This window comes from Dipteris shenzhenensis, chromosome 10 (assembly GCF_047967505.1).
Source record: "Dipteris shenzhenensis isolate YYH24624 ecotype China chromosome 10, Dip_SZ_1.0, whole genome shotgun sequence".
Taxonomy (NCBI): domain Eukaryota; kingdom Viridiplantae; phylum Streptophyta; class Polypodiopsida; order Gleicheniales; family Dipteridaceae; genus Dipteris; species Dipteris shenzhenensis.
The window spans coordinates 34,913,434-34,932,934 of NC_141605.1; the positions used below are offsets into that span (position 1 = coordinate 34,913,434).

General features: G+C 42.2%; 1 protein-coding gene across 2 annotated transcripts; it reads right to left on the reverse strand.

Moving 5' to 3' along the window:
- Window positions 1-1,706: 1,706 nt before the first annotated feature.
- Window positions 1,707-2,806, reverse strand: LOC147897740 (photosystem II reaction center W protein, chloroplastic-like). 2 transcript variants are annotated; one of them, XR_015541687.1, is made up of 3 exons: window positions 2,571-2,806; window positions 1,854-2,413; window positions 1,707-1,807 (listed from the first exon to the last, which is right to left on the reverse strand). XR_015541687.1 is itself a non-coding variant. In XM_087380504.1 (2 exons), exons 1-2 carry the CDS (start codon window positions 2,686-2,688, stop codon window positions 2,115-2,117), a joined length of 417 nt encoding a protein of 138 aa, XP_087236630.1. In that variant the 5' UTR covers window positions 2,689-2,806; the 3' UTR covers window positions 1,707-2,114. The 2 variants fall into 2 exon arrangements, 1 of the variants encoding a protein (XP_087236630.1); XM_087380504.1 differs by having other exon boundaries at window positions 1,707-2,413.
- Window positions 2,807-19,501: the final 16,695 nt, after the last annotated feature.

Genomic DNA, 19,501 nt, shown 5'->3' on the forward strand with positions numbered 1-19,501 from the left:
GAGACCAAGTATTGGTGCAGGCAACTTTTTGATTATTGCCTGCCAGCTGCAAAAATTTCCTGCACGGGATTAACGTCCTGAAAAACCAGATGGTTGTATTCCTCCCAGAATGCTGGGGGAACACTCTCGCAACTTATTCCAGCACCCACAAGACTAGAAGTTTCTGTAAAGAATTGCCCCAACAATGGTTACACATTTAAAAGCAAAATATAGAAGAATTATGAGGTGCCAGATCGTTTCCTGTTAGCAGTTTTGGAATTAAGTTCTCTACATCAAGGTTGGAGACAACAATACTAGTGTGGCGATATGTAATAAATCAATTCTTAAAGTCAGAAGGATTGGAAGCCCTGCAAAAATTCTTGGCTGGAGGAATTGCATCATATGACTAAACTCGCTAGGCAGGCCACTACAAAGTCTGCTCACAATTCTTCTCATGTAAAATTTGTGGCAAGTAACGCTACAAGGATAGTAGCCTAGGAAATGGTTATGTGCCTACTAGCGCTGGTTCGAAGCTCGTTGTCCCACACTTCTGGCTCAATGTGAGCTCCAGTAGCTCTCATACAAAATTAAATATCAAAGACAGTGTTACTTTTAGACACCTTGAAATCGAAAGCCTGTGTGAAACAGATTTTTATACAATGTAGTGAATGTTGCAGCTTACTGAGCGAGATAGAATATTTGAAATGCTATTCTACCTTAGCTGTAAGATAGCTTGTCCTAGCTTAACTACAGACCTGTACCCGAGCTGAGTGGGAAATCTTCATGAACAAGATAAGAGGATCTTTGATGCACTGTTATTCTTGATCAAAAGATACTTGTTCGAAGGATATCTTCCTTAGATGTACTAACTGAGGAACTTCAAATCTTGAAAGAAAGAAGTACCGAAGGTCCCAATTCATTCCATCGACACAGTGACGAGCTGGAAAAAGGTTTAAGGGAAAAAAATATTCACTGGAGAGCTATACATCCCTGCTTCAAGTGAAGTTAGTTGCACCCTAGAATTTTAAGTATTTAAGGTGAGGCGATGGAAATACAATGACTACCATACCTGAGCGCCCACTTCGTCCATGCAAATTCGGACCTCAGAGTACAAGAGTCGTTAAAAACACTAGGACCTAAGGTGGGATAAAGATGCCTGTCAGGGTGTTTTTACGTTTCACGCAGCCTCGCCATCCGATCAATGCCTTAGCCAAGATCGGGTCATGTGTACACAAAGGTCCAAAAAGACACTTGATATGCACCTGTGTGCTCAGCAGAATCAACCCACATATCTCCCTCACACGTATAAAAGCTTCATCCGATTCTGTGCACACATCAGCTGACCTGGGAAGGGGTAGATGAGTGAAAGCCCTCCGCACTAATCCGGGGGCCCAATGGTCTTTGTAATTCTCAAGGAAGCCCTAGGTTGCGCCGTCTTCATGATCATGATTTACAAAGCTAACGTAAATGATCAATCATGGATTCATTAATTGCAGATTACTTCTTCACGTAAGGCCCATAATCCCATTATCCATCAGTAAACTAAACAATAAACATTAATTGCAAATTACTTCTTATTCTCAGCTACGCACTAATAATACACAAAAATCTAAAATATTGAAAAATTGAAATGAAAACACCCAAAGTTAGCATTCATTCTTTCGTCAGCTACACGGGAGGAAACCGGCATGATTTCACTTCTCTAGATGTAAATCCTAACAATGTAAGAAAAAAACAGACCTGATCCACAAGCAGACGATTGAGAAAGAAAAGCTTCGACATGGTTGCGTCAACGTCAAGAAAACCCCATTGATAAATCGCTACTAGTCTTAAGAAAGGCAAATCTTACTTGAAGGGAGGCTTACTACATCAACTGAGCAAATTCATAGTAAGCCTTGCACCCACAATCTTACATGCGAAATGCAATCACTTTAAAGTGCGCTGAGCTGTTTCGTGCCTCCTTGCAACAGCGCAAAACAATGAGAAGGAACCCATAAAGCTATGGCGTGGCTACCACAGACAGACATTCGAGCCTCGGATGATGTTAACACTGACAAGACAATGAGAGCTTGCTGTTCATCAAAGCATCCATCTCTGCGCCAGCGTTGGCAGCAGCTCAGTACGCTTAAAAGGATTTACAAGGATAATCCAGAGTCATCATCACCGCCAGGGAGGCTGGAAGAGTAGACGAAGAACAAGGACCAGATGAGGGTGAAGACACCGAGGATGATCCAGATGAGCAAGGGGTTACTGATGCCGAGGCCAAGGCCGGTACCTTCAGTGGACAATCTGTCATCAACGAGAGCCAAAGCGGGCTGGGAAGCTACAAAAGAGGAAGCGAGGGAAAGAAGAGAAGGAGGGGGGCGACTGGAGAGGGGAGGCTGAGGCTCCTGGGGAAGGGAGGAGGAGGTGACAATGAGGCAGGATGGCAATACTGGGGAGCCAAACAAAGCGTTATGAGAGAGTAAGGGAAACATTGCAAGAAGATTGATTGATTGAAAAAAAACCAAACTTTGACAAGAAGAAGAGTAACAAAACTATGAAAATCAGAGAGGATATGCAGAACAGAGAAGGTGTGGAAGTTAACTTACCAGCTAAAGGAGAGGAAGAAGAAGATGATGATGAGGGAGCCCGGAGTTTGGGGTTAGAAGTTAAGGGGAGGAAGGAAGAGGAGAGGGAGGTAGTGGAAGAAGCTGTGAGGGTTGCCATAGCTCGCTAGAAGGGACTCAAGGAAGCTCACACTAGCTAGCTTCTTATCATATAAGATAGCTACCTCTCTTTCAAATGAAAACAAGGTTTCACAAACTATTCAAGATTCACTCAATTCATCCTCTTCGTCACTACTACACATCACATCCCATTGCTCTCTCTCAACTTGTTGTGATGTCCACACACTCGAGCCTAGATAGGGTGCAATCTCCTTCCCCACTTTTTGAGCCAATCAAATCAATCACCCATCCTCTCCAACTTTTTGGCATCCCAAAGGCACCCCCATAGGCTTGCTGCATTTTGCTGCCTTCACACAAGCCTTCTTTAAACCCTCTCCTCACTCAGCTTCTTCATCTACACCTCTAACTCTTCTTCATCTACACCTCTAACTCTATTCTGTTGGCTCTCACTCAGCTTCTTCATCTACAGCTCTAACTCTATTCTATTGGCTCTCTCTACTTCTAAAATTCCCAACTCCTACTCTAACAACGATTCCCAACTTGAATCAATTACATCCTATTCCTAAATTTGTGAATAAAATTCTGGGAGGTTGAAGTGGGAGGGCTACTTGAGAGGTTTGGGTGGAAGAGCTAGGCGAGACACGATCTATTAATTAATTGTTAGAAGCCAGAAGCCTAATTAACCTAAGTCCTAAGTGCCTAATCTATCTCTCCCTCGTAGCCTCATTGCCTCTCCGTCACTCCGCTCCCTTAACCCCGCTCCCTGTCCTCTCCCTCAACTCAGCTGCCTCCCTCTCCCACTCTTCCCCCCCCCCTCCACCGCTCAAACAACCCCTCACTCCTTTCTTGCTTTGTTCTCATTGCCCCTCTCGCTCCTCTTTGCTTTGCTCTTCCTGCTCCTCTCACTCCCCCTCCTTCATTGCTCTGCTCTCCCTGCCCTGCTTCCCCTCTTTCTCCTCTCAACCCCACCTTCCTCTTTCCTTTTATATAGGTGCTTGAGGCGACAAGAAGTTCCTAAAAAAGGAGACCTCACGAAGCTTGTGGAAACCAACTTATAATTTTTTTCATAACCCTATGCTTAAAGTTTTCGCACAAATTAATCAACTGCCACACACTTAGGTTAATCAAGTTTCTGCCATCTCCATCCCCATAAACTAATTCTAATGTTGTTTTTCCAATATCGTGGTGCCCTATTTTCCCCTCCAAGCCTTCAACATAAGGCCTCCAAACTTTTTGGGCTTCAAATTATGGCCTCAAAAAAATTTGGGCTTTAAAATTTACATATAATTATATGTATTCTGGCTAAATGAGAAGCTAATAGAAGGCCATTGTAAAATTTAAGACTTCAAATTAAGGCCTAAAAATTTTTTGGGCTTGAAAATTTACATATAAATATACGAATTTTGGCTATATTAGAGGCTAATAGAAGGCCATAGTAAAATTTGGCCTTCTTAGTTGAAGGTGAGGGCAAGCCTTCAATTTCCAAGCCTTGGCATAGCATTTTGTTTTGGGTTCTCTTATTATGGGAATTACGCAAGCGCCTTAAATGAATACTGTGATAGAAGGATAGCCTAAGAGGGGACTTAAGGGTTGTCACAATTTAAGAGTGATGCTGTCACATGTCCTTTGGCATGCCTAGTGAGATTTTCACCTTGTTTCTTGAGAGGGCATATTCCCAAATACGGGAATTCTACTCTCGAAATCGGTGGAGCGGCAAAGAATAACCATTCTCCACAAATTACGCCTTCTTCATTGGCTCTAGAGAAGCTCTCGTTAACCTCACAGATTTGGGGGGAACGTAGTGAGAACATAGGGAGGGAGAGAATGTCGAGGACATTGGAGCCAATCTGTTGCTTTGATTTGTTGCAAACCAACCTAAACCTCAGGAAATTAAATGAATCGAAGTTGCCACTCCAAAGACATAGACATTGCCACAAGCAGCTCATTTAGCCTTTTTTTCCCTTGTGCCTTTTTTTCCCTTGTGTTGTGAGAATGTGCTCTGAGCTCGCATTTTTTGGCGTAGGATGGTTACGTAGCCCCAAGAGCAAAAAACTCCATGGGCAATGTGTTGTTACACACCAAGAGGACAATAGGAAAAAAAGGACGCGATCTATTGCAAGAGTCTATGTGTTCAGGCTCTCTTGCTTACGATTGGCTCTAGCAGAAACTCCACATCACATTTTGAGATTTCGGGCGATGGGTAGGGGGGTGGCTACCCATGCACATGGGCAGCCCCCTATTTGCAAGATGAATCGCGTCTCACCAAGTGGAGGCCATCAAGCTAATACCCCTTCTTGGGCATGGGTGAGCACCAGTGTGCTACCGGCCTTAGGTTGTTTTATAAACTACCAGCACCCATTTTCCCCTGTGGTGCATTGAATGCATATAGGCCATGGGTTGGACATGTCTAGGCAACCTTACCCATTCATGATCGATGTTTTTGAAGGAGTTTGGGGTAAGAGGAAATGATAAGGAAGGATAGGAGAGGGGGGCAATGGAAGAAGCTATGAGAGTAGCCATAGTTGCAAAGGAAGCTCAAGCAGCTCTCTATGAAAGGCAAGGTCATAAATTCAAGGGTTACAGAATTGATCCTCTACACCACTACACTATCCATTACACTCAAAGTGTGGGGATGTCCACACACTCAAGCCAAGACATGATGCAATCTCATCTCCGCCGCCCCCCTCCCCCCTTTCTTTTGAGCCAATCACCTCCATCAATCACCCATCCAGTCCCTTCTTTCTTGAGCTCTCATTTTCCTTGCCTTAAGTTGTAAATTTGTCCATTCATCCATGCTCATTTTTACTCTACACCTAGGCTCACCAATCACTCAATGTATATGTCCGTTTGGATCCATCAATCACCTATCTCAAATCTTGTGATGTTCATTTCCCCTCTCCACACATGCTAAATTGTCACTATATTAAAATACCTTGGACCATGTGATCCAAAGGCCATTCTTTCATTCACTTTTTCTAGTATATCTACATCACTTTCTTTCTAAAACCTACAAGGTGGCAAAACCACTATAGCCCTTCTTTTAAGAGAGTAATGGTAATAGATAAACTAACAAGTAAGGGTAATAGATAAACTAACAAGTTGTTTATTCACATCAAAATTAATCTTTTATAATTTGTTTTGTTTCTTGTGAACACATGTATGTTCTTCTATGAGTAGTGAATTTGGTGAGATTATTTATAGCCTATCCAATATGTGTAACAAGTTTTTGAAAAAATATGAAGAGGGGAGAGGAGAAGAGAGGAGATGAGGAGAGAGGGCACAACTAGAGAGCACACCACAAATGATTGATTGTACACTAGATTTAGTTGAAAATGTAGAATATATACAAACCCATTTAGGGTTAGGGTTAGGGCATCTAACCCTTTCCTTTATAGCACTCTATATGTGTTAGTGCTATGCACATGTAATCACAGGATGTTGAGCATGATCTTCAACACCTTCCCTCAAGATGATGATTCTGGGGAATCAAAGAAGGACTGAACATTACATTCCATTAAACTCCTTTAATGGGAATGTCCTTCCTCTGAGTCAAACCAAGCGTTTGTCGGTGTTTCTCAAAAAGCTCTTTATCGAGTGGTTTGGTAAAGATGTCTACAAAATTCTCTTTACTATCACAATGCCGCAATGTGATGTCACCAAGTAACACTCTTTCTCTGATGAAGTGCTCTCTGACATCAATATGCTTTGTCTAGGAGTGATATATTGGATTCTTGGCCAATGCTTGAGCCGATTGATTGTCACAACATATTGTTGTTGTCTTTGATTCATCAAAGTAATCTATTTTTGACAATAGTCTTCTGAGCCATATGGCCTCACATGCACCTATAGTGAGTGCCCTATATTTTGCTTCAATCGAAGACAAAGAAATAGTTGCCTGTTTGTTTGACAACCATGATATAGCACCTTGACCAAGGAAAAATGCATATCTCTGTGTGGATCTCCTGGTCTCATGATCTCTGGCATAGTCACTATCACAGTATCCCATGCAACCATGGATGACTTCCTCTGTATTCTATCCCAAACTATCTTGTACCTCTTATGTATCTCAAGACTCTTTTTGCTGCATTCCAATGAGACTGTTTTGGATTTGTCGTAAACTAATGTCTTGCTGTGTGATAGTCAGATATATAAGAGATCCGATGAGCTGCGTGTAGTACCTGTCATTGACTATAAGCTTTTCTGAATCTTTAGTAGGTTCCAAACTCTGTTCCATGGGAGTGGCTACAATCTTGCAATCTACCATATGAAACTTCTTCAGGAGACTGTCAACATATTTGAGCTGACTCATAAAGGTGCTATCTGATTCTCTCTAAAACTCAATACCAAGACAATAGTGCATAAGTCCAAGATCTTTCATGTCAAACTTTGCAGATAAGTCTTGTTTTAATTTTTTGATGAAGCTATCCTTGCTTCCGGTCAAAATCAGATCATCTACGTATAAAAGTGCAATAGTAATGTCTTCCCCTTGAACTTTGTAGTAGAGAGTATGATCTACATTGGACTTCATGTATCCCAGATCAACAAAATATTTGTCGATTCTGCTGTACCAACTTCTGGGTGCTTGCTTTAAGCCGTAGAGACTTTTCTTAAGATGGCAAACGTGATTCTCCTTTCCTGGTTCAACATAACTTGTTGGTTGTTGCATGTAGACTTCCTCATCTAAATAACCATTGAGAAATGCATTCTTGACATCGAGTTGATACACATTTCGTATACTAAGTGTCGCTAGTGATATCAAGAACCATATGGAATCCATCTTTGCTACTGGAGCATAAGTCTCATCATAGTCTTGACCATATTGCTGTGCAAATCCTTTTGCAACTAGTCTGGCTTTGTATCTTTGAATCCTTCCATTTGGATTGTACTTCACTTTGTATACCCATTTGTTTGCTATGGCCTTCTTTCCTAATGGAAGGTCCTGATGGAAGGACGCATAATTCCCAAGTATTATTCTTATACAAAGCATCCATTTCTTCATTCATAGCAGTTTGCCATTTTGGCTTGTCTACTGCATCTTCGAAGTACACTAGCTCTTCCGTAGCCATGATGGAAGTCATAAGAGCATAGTTGGTGGTTTCAACTTGAATTGCTTTGCCTTTTTGAGCATATGTCAATCTGGCTGGAGGTCTGCTTTCCCTAGTAGACCATCTAAGTTGCTATGGTTCTTCTTGCGGGTTTTTGGCAATTCATGCTCTTCTTTATCAACCTTTGCTGTAGATGATTGTGAAGTCGATGCGTCTATCTCCTGTGTATTTGAGGTTTTCCATTCGGATTCCTCATCAAAGATTACATCTCTAGAGATAATGACCTTGTGGTTGATGGGATCATACAACTTGTATGCTTTGCCTTCTTCACTATAGCCAACAATGATGCATTTGCATGACTTCGCATCCAATTTCCTGCGATGATCATCATGTATGTGGGCATATGCAATGCAACCAATATGCAGAGATGCCCAATGTGTGGCTTATGTCCAATGAATGCTTCATAAGGTGTCATATGCTGAATCGATTCGGTTGGAAGCTGATTAAGCAAATAGTTTGCAGTGGCTATTGCTTCTACCCAATATTGATTCAGAAGATGTTTCTCACTAAGCATTGCTCTAGCATTGTCTGCTAAAGTACCATTCTTCCTTTCAGCTCTTGCATTCTACTGAGGAGTATCTGCACAAGTGAATTTTCTTCTAATGCCATGACTTCTGCAAAAGTTCATTAATGCTGGAGACATGTATTCACCTCCTCTATGTGATCGCATGACTTTGATCTTTTTGCCTGTCTGGTTTTCTACCATGGCTTTGAATTCTTGAAATCTGGAAAACACTTCAGATTTATTTTTCAGAAAGTAGGCCCAACAATATTTGTTTTAGTCGTCGATGAAAGTCAAGTAGTAAAGTGAACCATTGATGCTGCGGGTCTAAGCATAACCCCATACATCTGTGTGAATCAAATCAAGAATACCTCTTGCTCGAGAGGTGCTTCTGCCAAAGTTGGTTCACTTTTGTTTATCGAAGCAGCATGCTTCACAAACTTTTCCAAGAGACTGTAGCTTAGGAATCCCAATTGCCATGTTCTGATTCCTAAGATCTAGCAAGCTCTTGAAATTCACACGACCATAACTCTTGTGCCATTTTGTAGATAGTGGAATCTGTTGCGGTGGAGCTGACATGGCATGCACATATGGTACTGTAAGCTAGCATTTTGTTCAAGCGTCCTTCCTTGATTCCTTTTCCTACTAGCTGAAATCTTTTTGGATTTGTCTCTTATAGTGCATTCGTCTTCGTCGAAGATGACTTGGTAGTTGTGTTCTATCATTTGACCTACTCACAATAGGTTCTTGCTGAGCTTCAAAACATATAGTACATCTTTCACCAATCCTTTTGTACCAGTGAAATTGTTCATAGGGATAATGCTTGTTCCTTGAACTAGATTCGGTGTATTATGTACTATATAGATGACATTCTTTTGATCTTCTAATGGTTTCATCTCTGTGAACCATTCCTAATGATTTGTCATATGAGATGATGCACCGTTGTCGATGTGCCAAGGATCCTGATCTACTTGGTGGCTGAAATCCTCTTTTGGATTGCAATTAGTGTCTAGATACACTGTCTAGATACACTGTATCAGGCTTTTGCATTTCCTCGTTTGCAAGAAACATATTCCCATGTTCATTTGCATAATGACTGTGACTAGAATGTCCACCACGATGATTTCCTCTTCCGTGAAAATTCCCTCGATTGCTGTTGGATTGACCGCCTTGGTCATACTGCTTCTTGCGGCAATCTCTTTCATAGTGTCCAAACTTATGATAGTAGTTGCATCGAATGTTTGACACATTGGTGGATGCATTCCCTTGTCCTTGGAATCTTCTCGGTTGGAATGATTTCCTCTTTGCTAATTCTCATTTTGTTAGGATGATGTCGATGTTGATTTTGACTTTGCTGATGATTTTGTTGCTAATGATGACCACTTCGTTGGAATGATCTACCTCTGTCTCTGCCTCTGCCTCTACTTCTGTCTGAAGTGGTGAATGCCTAATCATTGGAATGACCTTTGCATGCATGAATGGCCTGAGTCCTAAGTTCTTCACCAAGTAATACTGACTGAAGTTCTTCTAGTATTGGAATTTTCCATTGAATGGCAATACTCTAGACTAGATTCTCATATCCCTCCCCTAGTCCATTTAGGATGACTTAAACCATTTCTGTTGGATTCATGGTCTCTCCTGCTGCTACAAGTTGATTGTTGTAGTCTTTGATTCTGAGTATGTAAGCATGACCTGTTTCACAGTTGTTGCGGAAACTCTGGTTGATTTGGTTTCTCAATGTGAGAATCCTAGAAGTGTTCTTGGACTCGTAGAGAGCTATGAACATATCCCATGCTTCTTTTGATGTCTTGACAGTGTTGAGCTGTCCTAGCATGACATCTTTGTAAAGATAGTGGGAGAGAAGGAAGGAGTCTCACTTGCGGCTTTCTCACATACACAATGGGGGAATACACACAAAGGTGGAGGCTGAAAACAGTTTTCCTCTTCTTAGTTGTGAAAGCCAAAACACTCTTGTACAAAGAAATAGAAGAACCCTATATGTGGGTCTCAAACCAAACTCAGCTAACTAAGGTGGCATACTAACTGAGCCACGAACTAGAGTACATAAGGATAGCTATCATCTAGCTATTATTCATGGGCGATGTACCAACCGCATTTGCAGCTAACAAGTCGGTGACATAAATGCACAACGGTCACCCTGGCATATCACAAGTGGAGCTCGATATCTCAACACTCCCCCTCGAGCTCAATCCCAATTCCTGCTCACCAAGCAGGTCTCTGAACTTGCGCAGCTTCTCTGTGCCCAATGCCTTCGTGAATATGTCAGCTACCTAATCCTCTGTGCTGACATAAACTAGATCAATAAGACCTAGTAAAACCTTCTCCCGCACATAGTTAAAAAGTACCTCAATGTGCTTTGTTCTAGCATGATAGACTGGGTTATTTGCTAAGTGTATACTGCTCATGTTGTCACAATAAATGACAACTGGCCCATCTGTAGACTGATGCATATCATAAAGTAGCTTATGCAACCAAGCTACCTCACATGCAGCCATTGCTGCACCCCTCTACTCAGCCTCTGTGCTTGACAAGGCAACTGTAGGCTGTTTCTTGCTGCTCCAAGTGACTGCAGCACTCCCAAAAGAAAACACATATCCACTGGTAGATCGTCTATCTGAAATACTACCAGCCCAATCAGCATCAGTGTATCCATGCAACTGTATTTGAACCCCAGCCTCATAAAATAGTCCATACTGCAATGTGGACTTCACATACCTGAGTATGTGTCTAGCCGCATCCAAATGCGGTTTCCTTGGAGCCTGCATAAACTGACTTACCAATCCAATAGCATAGCTCAAATCTGGCCTAGTAATAGTCATATAAATCAAACTTCATACTATGCGCCTGTACATAGTAGGATCTTCTAGAAGCTCACCTACATCTGCGCTTAGCTTCACATTCTACTCCAAAGGAACTGAAATAGGTTTATAGCCTATCATCCCATATTTGGATAGCATGTCCAATCCATACTACCTCTGCAAGAGCCGTATCCCACTTGGTGATCTAATCACCTCAATGCCCAAGAAATAACATAGCTCTCCCAAATCCTTCATCTCAAACTTCTGCTTCAATAGCATTTTCACATGAAGCATATCTACATCACTATCACCTATGATGATCAAATCATCAACATAAATGACAAGCAGCATAATACCTTTCTCTGTTTTTCTCACATAAAGTGAGAAATCTGCCTTGGAAATCTGAAAGCCAATAGTGACAAGGTATTGTCCTATCTTGTCAGACCATGCTTTAGGTGCTTGCTTCAAGCCATACAAGGCTTTCTTCAACTTGCAAACAAACTCAGGATGAATAGCATGAACATAACCTGGTGGTTGCTCCATAAAGACCTCTTCTTGCAAATCACCATGCAAGAAGGCATTCTTTACATCCATCTGATGTAAAGACCATCCCTTGGATGTAGCCATAGCAATGATTGCTCTTACGGTTGCCATCCTTGCAACCGGACTGAATGTTTCTTCATAATCAATGCCATATGTCTGTGCATACCCCTTGACAACTAATCTTGCCTTGTATCTATTCACAGAACCATCTGCATTGTGCTTCACCTTATAAACCCACTTACAGCCAATTGCATTCTTGTCTTTTGGCAAAGGCACCAATTCCCATGTAGCATTTGCTTCCAAGGCATCCATTTCTTCATCCATGACTTTCTCCCAATTTTCTTTTCCCATGGCTTGCTCAAAAGAAGTGGGTTTTGGTTCCTGTATCACTTTGACCATATAGGCATAGTGAGTGGCTGTAAATCCATCATATTTTAGCCTATCCATAGGATACCTAGCTCTGGTAGACCTGCGCAAAGTAGGCTCTGGCTTCTTACTCTCTTGAACATGTCTAGGAAATGGTTTCCTTGCCTCTTTTCCAAATTGATAGGCTTCACATACCTTATGCATTTCTGCAACCTTGAATTTAGGCAATTCTGCAATAATATTTTGGGCCTGCATCGATTTAAGTCACTGTACATTAACATGACCAACGCGTTTATGCCAGATATCAATATCTGCAACTACACCGGTCCCATGTGCAAACATTGCTGCACTCAATTCAGGCATGTTCGCATCCAACGTAAACATCTTGCTCTTCTTCTTTCCTTTTGCTATCAAGCGACCGTTATTTTTCATATCCTCAACAAAGCATCCATGAGGATTAAATCTAACCTGCAAGCCGTGCTCAACCATTTGACCAACAGAAACCAGGTTCTTGGTGATATTCAGGACATGAAATACATCAGACAGGTATTTCTTTTTCCCATCTTGCATAGACAAAGGAATTTTGCCAATCTGCATAATAGGATGTGCAATATCATCACCAGTCTCCACAAATCCTAGTCTTTCCATTTTCCTTGCATCCTGCATCCATTCTACATGACCTGTCATGTGATTTGACACACCTGAGTCAACATACCACACATCATTACTTTCTTCTGCACTTGTCATAGAATTGGTCATGTGCTGCACCATAAACAAATGCTCATTTCTGTCATCACCCTCTCTACTAGAGGATGCATAATTGCCTTGCTGCAATTTTCCATTCATAATGTCATTCTGCTTTTTGTAGCAGTCTTTAGCCATATGACCTATTTTACCACAATAGTAGCATTCAACATTGCTGTTTGCATTTTGGCCTCTCTGCCATCCACCATGACCTCTTTGGCTCCCCTTGCCTCTAGAGTTACCACGTTCTCCTCCAAAGGACTGGTTTTCTTGAGTTTGCTACATATTCTGATTTCTACCATGGCCTCCAGATCGGCCTCCTCTACCTCTACCTCTACCTCTTCCAGCATTTGAGTAGAAGACAGTTTCTTTTGAAGTTCCTTCTGAAGAAGATGCACCACCATTTCTTTGCTCTTCATGAATTAGAAGAGCAAACAACTCCTCAAAATAAGGAAATTTTTCATAGACGGAAATGGATGTCCGAAACTATGCATAATCCTTTCCTAGACCCATTCAAGGTCACAGAAACTAGATCATCATCTTCCACTGGCGACCCAATGGAAGCAAGTGCATCTGCAATTTTCTTCACCTTCATGTGGTAGTCATTGATGCTCATATTTTCTCTCTGCACATTGCGCAACTCCTGCTTGAGCTGCATTTTCCTGGCTTGCGTATTTGTGCTGTACATTTTTGCCAAAGTATCCCATGCCTCCTTTGGCGTACTTGCATCCTGAATATGCACAATCATAGAATCTAAAATACTGATAGACAGCCAGTACATAACTTTTCTGGCTCTCTCACGCCATCCTTTAAATGCCTGCATTTCCTATTGATTGGGAACATTAGGAAGAACTGGTTCTTCTTCATTTCCTGTAATGAACTCCCAATAGCCTTTTCCCATAAGGAAATTCATCATTCTAAACTTCCATGCTTGGAAGTTGTTCTTGTCAAGCTTTTTAGTGAATCTATGAAAGAGAATCAAACGCCATTACAGAACATTGCAAAATATTCTGTCACTACAAAAAACACAGCTTTTGCCTCACATGGGCAAATCTACAAAACTGACGAAAGTGGTATTTGACCACACAGTCACTTCCTAGTGACGATTTTGCATCAACAGGCAATAAGGATGATTATGTAACTCCCACTATCTCTGTGCGTAGGCATACGATGCAATTTTTGCGGCAACTTTTCATCGATCTGCAGAGCAGTGGTCGCACAGCAAAAACAGGGCCTTTTTCTCAGTGCTTGCGGAGAACTTCCGCCTCCAAAACGGGGGCCTCGAAATGGCCTCAGATCAGAAAAATAAAGTCTCCAAGGGCATATATTACCCGCAACATATATTGCCCTCTCACCACATCGCAAAGGGCGTCTCAATCTGAGACAATGCACTCTTGCACTTTTTGGCTGTGCTACCTGCAGAGATGTACTCCCAAACTCGAAAAAGGAAAGCAACACTGGTCCTCTTACTAGGACACTGCGAACTTGGTTTGATTTCTTGAGCTCCTTACCACGAACCAGGCTTTAATACCATGTGAAGATAGTGGGAGAGAAAGAAGGAGTCTCACTTGCGGCTTTCTCACATACACAATGGGGGAATACGCATAAAGGTAGAGGCTGAAAATAGTTTTCCTCTTCTTAGTTGTGAAAGCCAAAAGACTCTTGTACAAAGAAATAGAAGAACCCTATATGTGGGTCTCAAACCAAACTCAGCTAACTAAGGTGGCATACTAACTGAGCCACGAACTAGAGTACATAAGGATAGCTATCATCTAGCTATTATTCATGGGCGGTGTACCAACCACATCTGCAGCTAACAAGTCGATGACATAAATGTACAACAGTCACCCTGGCATATCACGAGTGGAGCTCGATATCTCAACAATCTTGCACATTCTTCTTGATCAGATGATATGCATAGTTATCTTTCTTATCCCATTTTGCTTGTGCTCGGGCAATGGCAGGATCTGCTACAGGTGCAAAAACTGTTGGTGTAGCTAGAGATCTTGCTATAGATCCCGCTATTGGTGCTATGACAACAGGTGGAGTAGAGCTACTGCTGGCTGGAGCATCCAATGATCTAGGTGTAGATCCATTGACATACTCCCATTTGGCCTAAAGTACAAGAATGATCTCCATTCGGTATTTCCATGTGCCGTAATTGGAGTTGTCTAGCTTAGCAAATGCCTCCACATTGAGGTTGCTAGACATAGAGAAGGTGCAAGAAATGTACTCAAAGTGTCGTGAAAATCACTGTTTGAATTAACTGCAAAACACTGATTGTGGCAAGTGAAATATGAACTGTCGATGAAGGTAGAACTGCAATATATATAATCCGATCTGAATTACAAGGCTTGTGGCAAATGATGCCAAGAGTAGCCAAGAGGCTTTACAAGGCCCAAAAAAAGTGCACAATGTCGTGAAATAGCTAAATAGACTTTACAATGATGGCATGTGTGTGTGAATCAAATCATGTGCTATCTATCCACTGAACAATGTGCCAATACCACTGAAGACTGCTCACTGAACTTATGAACGTTAGGTTTTAGGTAATGTGATGATGTGAAACTATATGTGAGCGTAGGGACTCTGAGTAGGAATTGGTCGAGAATTTTGGGAATGGCTTAGATTAGCAACTTGGAGAAATTCAAAGTGTCTCCTATATGGCGATCTAGTCTACGCTGATCTAGATCTAGACCAACCGTCGATCAAAGAAAGAACATCAAATAATCTCTTTTCTTTGGTTCTTTTTATGTGCTGGGTCAAATGCGTCGATGTAGAGGCTGATGTGTGTGTAGGAAGTGGATTTTTCGACGAGGCTCAAAAGTGAGTAATACCTGTGCCAAAATATGCACATGATGTAACAACTACATAGAACACAAAAAATCGAGCGATTTTCATTTTTGGAGTGCCCTCAAATTCTTCCTGGATCAAGAGATACAACTTGATCTAGGTGGAGGGGCAAAAAGGGTGCAAAGTGCTCAATGATGATGTGGCACTCAGGGTCACATGCAATAACAGTGTCTATGAAGAGGTGTGCTTGTAGAGTACTAGTGAGGTGGCAAGAGGATTCACATGCAGTGCACGTGTGCTTACAGAGTGACTGTGTGCTATTAGCCGAAAAAGAAATCAGGACCAGAGGCTAGAGGCTAAGCATGGCGACGCTCGAGGGCCATAGAGTAAAGGAGAACGTGAGGGCGAAACGTTATCATGGGAGGGGAAAAGGAATTAGAAGGGGAGGGAATGAAGAGGGAGACTATGACACAAGGGAAAGGGAGAGGGGGAAGAGAAGCGTGTACATGATGGGAGGAGGAATGTAAAGATGGAGACATCAAGGGAAGAGGACCATGCTTTTAAAAGGAAGGGAAGGGAGAAATCAAAGTACTAGCTAGTGGCTTTACAAGAATGAGCGTGTCTCATCAAGGAATAGCCCCCTCCTTATATAGCCAAGAGAGGGGCTCTCTCCCAATAAATGCATCCTTCCACATGTATGGTGTGTGTGGAAAAGTCTCCCATGTGGGCTAGGTGGTTACGCACTCTCAATTGTGTGCGACAACCCTTTGCCTCATTTTTCCACAAAAATCAAGCCCCATATCTCAAGTCTATGATACTCCCTTGGTCTCTCCCAATTTTATAATATGTTCAAACCTCTAGGAGGACAAGTGGAGGGTTGGCACAAGGAATCTTGCCACGTATCCTACTTTTCCCATTATTTAACTTGCATCCTTGGACTATCTATACCTCCCCCACATGAGCCTATCCTATATGGAGGGAATAACCCAATATAATATCCATCTCCACCTATTTTATATTACTTATCCCATGGACATTGAGCCATATCTCACTAAATGCAGCCTAGGTGGAGGGGTGGCACATGGAGGAGCCATGCCACCTTACATTTTATAATATTACTACCATGGATTATGTACAACACACCTTATGGGTCCTCTTATGTGGAAGGGTGGCACATGGTCATGCCCTGCCACCTCAACCCTAGGCCCTATGCACACCATATTTTATTATACTATTGCCACACATACAAATACACACTCATATTTATGCCTTTTTCCTTAGACAAATTTATCCATAACAGTTCCCCCTCCCAGGTAGGGAATGCATAGCATTTCCATGCCTGGGTCCATCACGCACAAAGAAGGGCTTGAAGTAACGCTTGTTGATCACCTTCTTGCCATATGGTTCATGCAGCTCCTGAACTTGTATAGACCCATTGCTACATTCCTTGATGACTTTGTATGGACCGGTCCACAGTGGCAAAAACTTCTTATCCATTTGGTGGTCCAATCTGTTATCAAAGCATAGCACAACATCCCCCTCAGCAAAATGTCTTTTCCATCCCTTGCGAATCTTAGCATCCAAGCGGGCCTTTTGTCAATTCTCGAGTTGCACCAATCGGGCCTTTGCATGTTCATCTTTTGTCATCCTCTGTTCTTGTGCCAATCTCAATGTTGGAATCTCTATCTCTAGTGGTAAAACGGCCTCAGTACCATATACCAACTCAAAAGGAGTGTGACCTGTAGATGTTTTATGAGTGATGTTGTAAGCCCATACGGCTTCTGTGACCTTCTGATCCCACTGGCTCCTGTTTCCTGTGGCCATTTTTCCCATGGGTTTACAAAGGAGGCCATTGGTCTGCTCTATTTGACCCATGGATGCTGGATAATAGATGCTAGAAGTGTGATGATCAATACCCATGCAATCCATGAGTAACTCCACTGCCTCATTTAAGAATGGACTCCCATGGTTAGAGACAATTTCCATGGGTGTCCCAAACCTTGTGCAGATATGTTTGAATATGAAATTTGAAACTACCTTACCATTTCCAGCGAGGAGGGTGATAGCTTTAGCCCACTTAGTGACATACTGAGTGGCTACCAAAAGATACTTCTTTTTGCGGGTGGTCATGGGCAAGGGCCTGAAAAAATCTATTCCCCACTTCTAAAACGGATGGATGGACATTGCTGGGTGATGTTGCCCAGGACGCAAATACTTCCTACCAAAGAATTGGCATAGTTCACAGGTTTTGCAATACAAAATGACATCCTTGAACAAGGTCGGCCAATAGTATCTAGCATGTAAAATCTTCTTAGCTGTATAGTCACTGGCATAGTGGCCTCCACAAAATCCATCATGATAATGCTGCAATACCTTAGGCACTTCATCTGCATCAATGGCCTGTCTTAGTACCCCATCCATGCCTTGACGGTACAACACCCCATCAAGGAGGGTGTAGCGCCTACTATCTCTGCAGATCTTCTTTCTCTCATAGCTAGTACTTTCTGGAGGAAAGGAGAAAGCAGTCAAAACCTGTAGATACCACCATACCATGGGTCCCCAACTTCTATGGCTGCTACAAGGGTTACATCGAGGCACTCCTCTAAATCAATCAAAACATTCTTCAAGTTGGAACAACCCCCTTTTCCAATTTTGAAAGAAAAATCATATTCTTGTAGAACTGCCAACAATTTGGCCAACCGGCCCATGGGATTTGGTGATTGAAGGACCTGCTTTGCAAGACCAATGCTAGTGAGTATAATGAAGGACTTCCAGCCACATAATGCTTAAATTTCTCAATGCAGAACACCAAAGACAAGGCATGCTTGTCAGCCTCTGAAATAGCGTCGCTCAGTGTCGAGCAATTGTCGAGAAGCAAATCGAATGGGATACATGAACCGATCCTCCCCTTGCTGGAGAAGAATACCTGCCAGAATGTGCTCACCAAACCTAGGATTGATATAGAAAGTCTTTGACCAATCTGGATTGCGTAGAATGGGTTCTGAAGCCAGAGCATTCTTGATTTGTGCAAACCCATGATCACAATCCTCATCCTAAGAGAAATCAACCCCATCTTTTAATAGCATAGTCATGGGTCGTGTCAAAGCAGCATATTGATCAATGAAGCGGCAATAGTATCCTACTAGATTGACAAATGAGCATACTTGATGTTTGGTTGTTGGCGGGGAGAGCTTGAGGATGGCTTCTACCTTCTCGGGGTCAAGCTTGACACCCTCAGATGAGACAATATGTCCCAGTAACCTCCCTTGAGTGGCTCCAATGGTGCATTTCTCTGAGTTGAGACTACCATTCGCATCATTGACCCTTTGGAAGGCCAACCTAACCTTCATGACGTGCTCCTTATGTGACGAGAATATACAAAAATCATCTAAAAACACCTCCAAGAAATCCCTCAAATAAGGAGCAAACACCATGTGCATAAATCTTTGAAAGGTAGCAGGAGCATTGGTGAGGCCAAATGGCATTACTTTGAATGCAAATGTCCCCTAGGGTGTGGCAAATGTGGTTTTAAGCACATCTTCCTTGGCAATTCTGATTTGATAAAACCCAGAGTAACCATCACAGAAAGTATACATCTCATGACCACTTACCTTCTCAAGAATGAGGTCTTGAAAGGGAAGAGGATGATTGTCCCTCTTGGTGGCTGTATTGAGTTTCTTATAGTCGATGCAGACTCGCCACTTGTTGTTTTTCTTTGGGGTGACTACCACTGGTGAAACCCATTTAGTATTGTGAACCAAAACAATAAACCCAGCTTCTACAAGCTTTTGCAACTCTGAGCACAAAGCATTGGTCTACAGGGGCCCTAATCTCTGATACTTTTGAGCCACAGGCTTCGCATCAGGCTTCAGATCTATCTTGTGCTCTATGGCAGTCACATGGCGAAGGTGGTGGTAGCTAGTTGCAAAGAGGTCAGGGAAATGTTTGAACATTTCTAGGAACTCGTCTTTCTCAATTGGA